Source organism: Buceros rhinoceros, unplaced genomic scaffold (genome assembly GCF_000710305.1).
Source record: "Buceros rhinoceros silvestris isolate BGI_N320 unplaced genomic scaffold, ASM71030v1 scaffold28104, whole genome shotgun sequence".
Classification (NCBI taxonomy): domain Eukaryota; kingdom Metazoa; phylum Chordata; class Aves; order Bucerotiformes; family Bucerotidae; genus Buceros; species Buceros rhinoceros.
In genome coordinates this window covers 1-3,573 of record NW_010406936.1, presented here as the reverse complement: position 1 = coordinate 3,573, position 3,573 = coordinate 1, and the positions used below count along the sequence as shown (strand labels likewise).

General features: G+C 53.3%; 1 protein-coding gene across 1 annotated transcript in view; it reads left to right on the top strand.

Annotated features, from left to right (window-relative positions):
- The window catches only part of LOC104491838 (sodium channel protein type 8 subunit alpha), a 9,065-nt gene extending 5,915 nt beyond the window's left edge, over positions 1 to 3,150 (top strand). Inside the window, exons 5-7 of the mRNA XM_010134310.1 lie at positions 255 to 359; positions 1,077 to 1,347; positions 1,971 to 3,150. Of these exons, the coding sequence (XP_010132612.1) occupies positions 255 to 359; positions 1,077 to 1,347; positions 1,971 to 3,118 (1,524 nt within the window). The 3' untranslated portion in view covers positions 3,119 to 3,150. The remainder of the gene's footprint in view (positions 1 to 254; positions 360 to 1,076; positions 1,348 to 1,970) is intronic.
- The last annotated feature ends 423 nt before the right edge of the window (positions 3,151 to 3,573 follow it).

The window sequence follows — 3,573 nt, the reverse complement described above, 5'->3', positions numbered from 1 at the left end:
CGTGGAGCACAAGAGGCAGCCCCGGGCTTTGTGGGAAACTCTGGCCCAAGCTGAGGTGTTCCTTACAGTTTCTGTGCGTTTCTGGGGGGGTCTTTAAAGGAAGATCAGTGCTCCTCGGGAGTCAGTTATTCCTGTCTAAACCAGCCACCAGCAGCTCCCCACACGGCAGCTGTCCTCAGGACTTCGCTCCGGAGTTACTCCTTCCCCGCCGGGGCTAAGAGCTGATTGTAACCAGTTTTCCTTTCGCCCTTTACTTTGGAGGTCAAGATATTTTCATGACAGAAGAACAAAAGAAGTACTATAACGCCATGAAAAAACTGGGCTCAAAGAAGCCTCAAAAACCGATTCCCCGACCTCTGGTGAGTACGTTACAAAGGGAACTGAAGGAGAAACCTGCAGAGCAGACTTTCAAAGGAGCTTCAGCTCCAAAAGCATCCTTTGTTCCAGCTCATGCTGGGCTCCACCATGTTCTTGTCAGTGTAATTCAGGGATCATCTGAGAAAGGTTAAAAAGCTGTTGATCCGTTGGCTCACTCAGCTCAACAGACCAATCCGAAGCCCCTCTCTGGCTGAGAGGCCATCGGTGGAGGGCAGGAGGCCTCCGGGCATTAGCGAGTGGGGTCTCGGGCAATTAGCATTGATCGAGACCTACGCACAGTTCCCTGCTTTCCGAAAGGCTTCGATGTGAGTCCCGTAGGTGAGGCACCCTGCTGCTCCGGCTGCTGCTGGAACCACACCGCTGCCGGGACACCCCCGAGGGAGGGAGAGCCAGCTCAGGGTCCCTGCAGCTGGCCACCACTGCGCGGTGGGGCTAGCCGCTTTCTCGCCCCGCCTGCCGTGAGGGAGATACGCTGGTGACAGGGGTGTGGAAGCGTGTTCGGGGTATAAATAAGAGCATTTTCCTGCCTTTCCCATAGACAGATTGAACTGGGGCTGGAGTTTGCCTTGAAAGCGTCATAAGATACTGGAAAAACTTAACTCCTCATCCCTGCTTCCACCAACAGTGAAATAATTTGTTGCCTAATGGTGGATTTTTGCTCAAACTCGTTTGTCCGTTGTCTCCTTCCTGTTGCGCAGAACCGCATTCAAGGAGCTGTCTTTGACTTTGTTACTCAACAAGCGTTTGACATAGTCATCATGATGCTCATCTGCCTCAACATGGTGACCATGATGGTGGAGACGGACACGCAGAGCAAGCAGATGGAGGACATCCTGTACTGGATCAACCTGGTCTTTGTCATCTTCTTCACCTGTGAGTGCGTGCTCAAGATGTTCGCCCTGCGGCACTACTACTTCACCATCGGCTGGAACATCTTTGACTTCGTGGTTGTGATTCTGTCCATCGTGGGTGAGTGTGACACGGTTTAGACAGAGGTCTGGGGGCGCTTGGCTGCCGTGGCGTTTGCAGAGCAGAGCATGTTCTTGTCTTCGAAGGGGATATGTAGGGCGCAGCACTTCCAGGTTGTCTTCTCAGCCTTGTGAGGAGACTGTGGCAGAACTGGGCAGCTTGAAGTCCTGCCTCGTGCACCCTCCTCCCTCTGATAACGCTTTCTAACCCCCGAACCCAGCGTGGCAGAGCTGCCTGCATCAGCGTCTCCTTTGTGCTCTTGTTCGCAGCTCGGTTCAATGCTGAACCAGCCAGTTTCCTCCAGCAGCTCTTGGGGTTTTAGCAGCTGGTCTGTAAAACACGCCGGAGCTCACCAGTACGGCGAGGGCACTCGGAAAGCTCTGCCCAGGCCTGTAGAGACTGTCCTGCAGTATAAACCCCACATCCAGGCGGGTCTGCTGCTAGAAAGGAGCTTTCTCTTACACCTCTCAAGTCGGGTCGGTAGCCTGAAGTGAGGCCTCTCGATCGCAGACCCCCTCTGGAGCTGTGACCAAGGCGTTCTGTGTGCCTGGTCTCTTGGCTGGGTTCAGACGCAGCCCCACGGCTCCATCGTCACACTTGTCCCTTCTCTTCTTCTTCTGTAGGAATGTTCCTGGCCGAAATCATCGAGAAGTACTTTGTGTCGCCCACCCTCTTCCGAGTCATCCGGCTGGCTCGCATTGGACGTATCCTGCGCTTGATCAAAGGAGCCAAAGGAATCCGCACTTTGCTTTTTGCCTTAATGATGTCCCTGCCTGCCTTGTTCAACATCGGCCTCTTGCTCTTCCTGGTCATGTTCATCTTCTCCATCTTTGGCATGTCAAACTTTGCCTACGTCAAGCATGAGGCTGGCATAGATGATATGTTCAACTTCGAGACCTTTGGCAACAGCATGATCTGCCTGTTCCAGATCACCACATCGGCTGGGTGGGACGGGCTGCTGCTGCCGATCCTAAACCGGCCTCCAGACTGCGACCTGGACAAGGAGCACCCTGGGAGTGGTTTTAAGGGGGATTGTGGGAACCCTTCGGTGGGGATATTTTTCTTCGTGAGTTACATCATCATCTCCTTCCTGATCGTGGTCAACATGTACATTGCCATCATCCTGGAGAACTTCAGCGTGGCGACAGAGGAGAGCGCAGATCCGCTGAGTGAGGACGACTTCGAGACCTTCTACGAGATCTGGGAGAAGTTCGACCCTGATGCCACGCAGTTCATCGAGTACAGCAAGCTCGCAGACTTTGCTGACGCTTTGGAGCACCCTCTCCGCGTCCCAAAACCCAACACCATCGAACTCATCGCCATGGACCTGCCTATGGTAAGTGGAGACAGGATCCACTGTTTAGACATCCTGTTTGCCTTCACCAAACGCGTGCTGGGGGACAGCGGAGAGCTGGATATCCTGAGGCAGCAGATGGAGGAGCGGTTTGTGGCATCCAACCCTTCCAAAGTGTCTTACGAGCCCATCACCACCACGCTGCGGCGGAAGCAGGAGGAAGTTTCGGCGGTGGTTATCCAGAGGGCTTACAGGGCTCGCTTGGCAAGACGGGGCTTCATCAGCCGCAGGCCAGCGGCCACAAAACTGGAAAACGGGGGGATGAACCGGGAGAAAAAGGAAGGCACCCCCTCCACCGCGTCCCTCCCCTCCTACGACAGCGTCACCAAACCGGAGAAGGAGAAACAGCAGCGGGCGGAGGAAGGCAGGCGAGAACGAGCGAAAAGACCAAAAGACGTCAGGGAATCCAAGTGTTGAGACAAAAAGTGGTAGAATTGTACAAATTTAAAATATTTGCAAGCGAACAGATTGTTTACAAACTTCCTGAAATATACCGATCCAGAAGAGCCGTGGAGACACTTCCCTGAAGATCTTATACCAAACATAGTCTGCTTACTGTGTGACAGCGTCGCGGCTACAGCAGTGACCTCCCACCTGGCCGAGGGACCTGGTGAGCAAACAGGGAGCCACAAAACAGGAAAAAAACCGGATTTTTCTATTGTTTGGGCAGGTGGATACTGCATGTTCCACATCAGTCAATGCAACTTAGGACAAACAAGCGAAATCCAACACACACACACACACACACACGCACACACACACCCCGCTGCCGGGATTCATGTATTTTCCAGAGCAGCCAAAACCGGATTTTATTTTCCCATTTTGTTGATTATTATCGAAAGCAAACCCAGAAGTCACGATGTTAAAGGGTT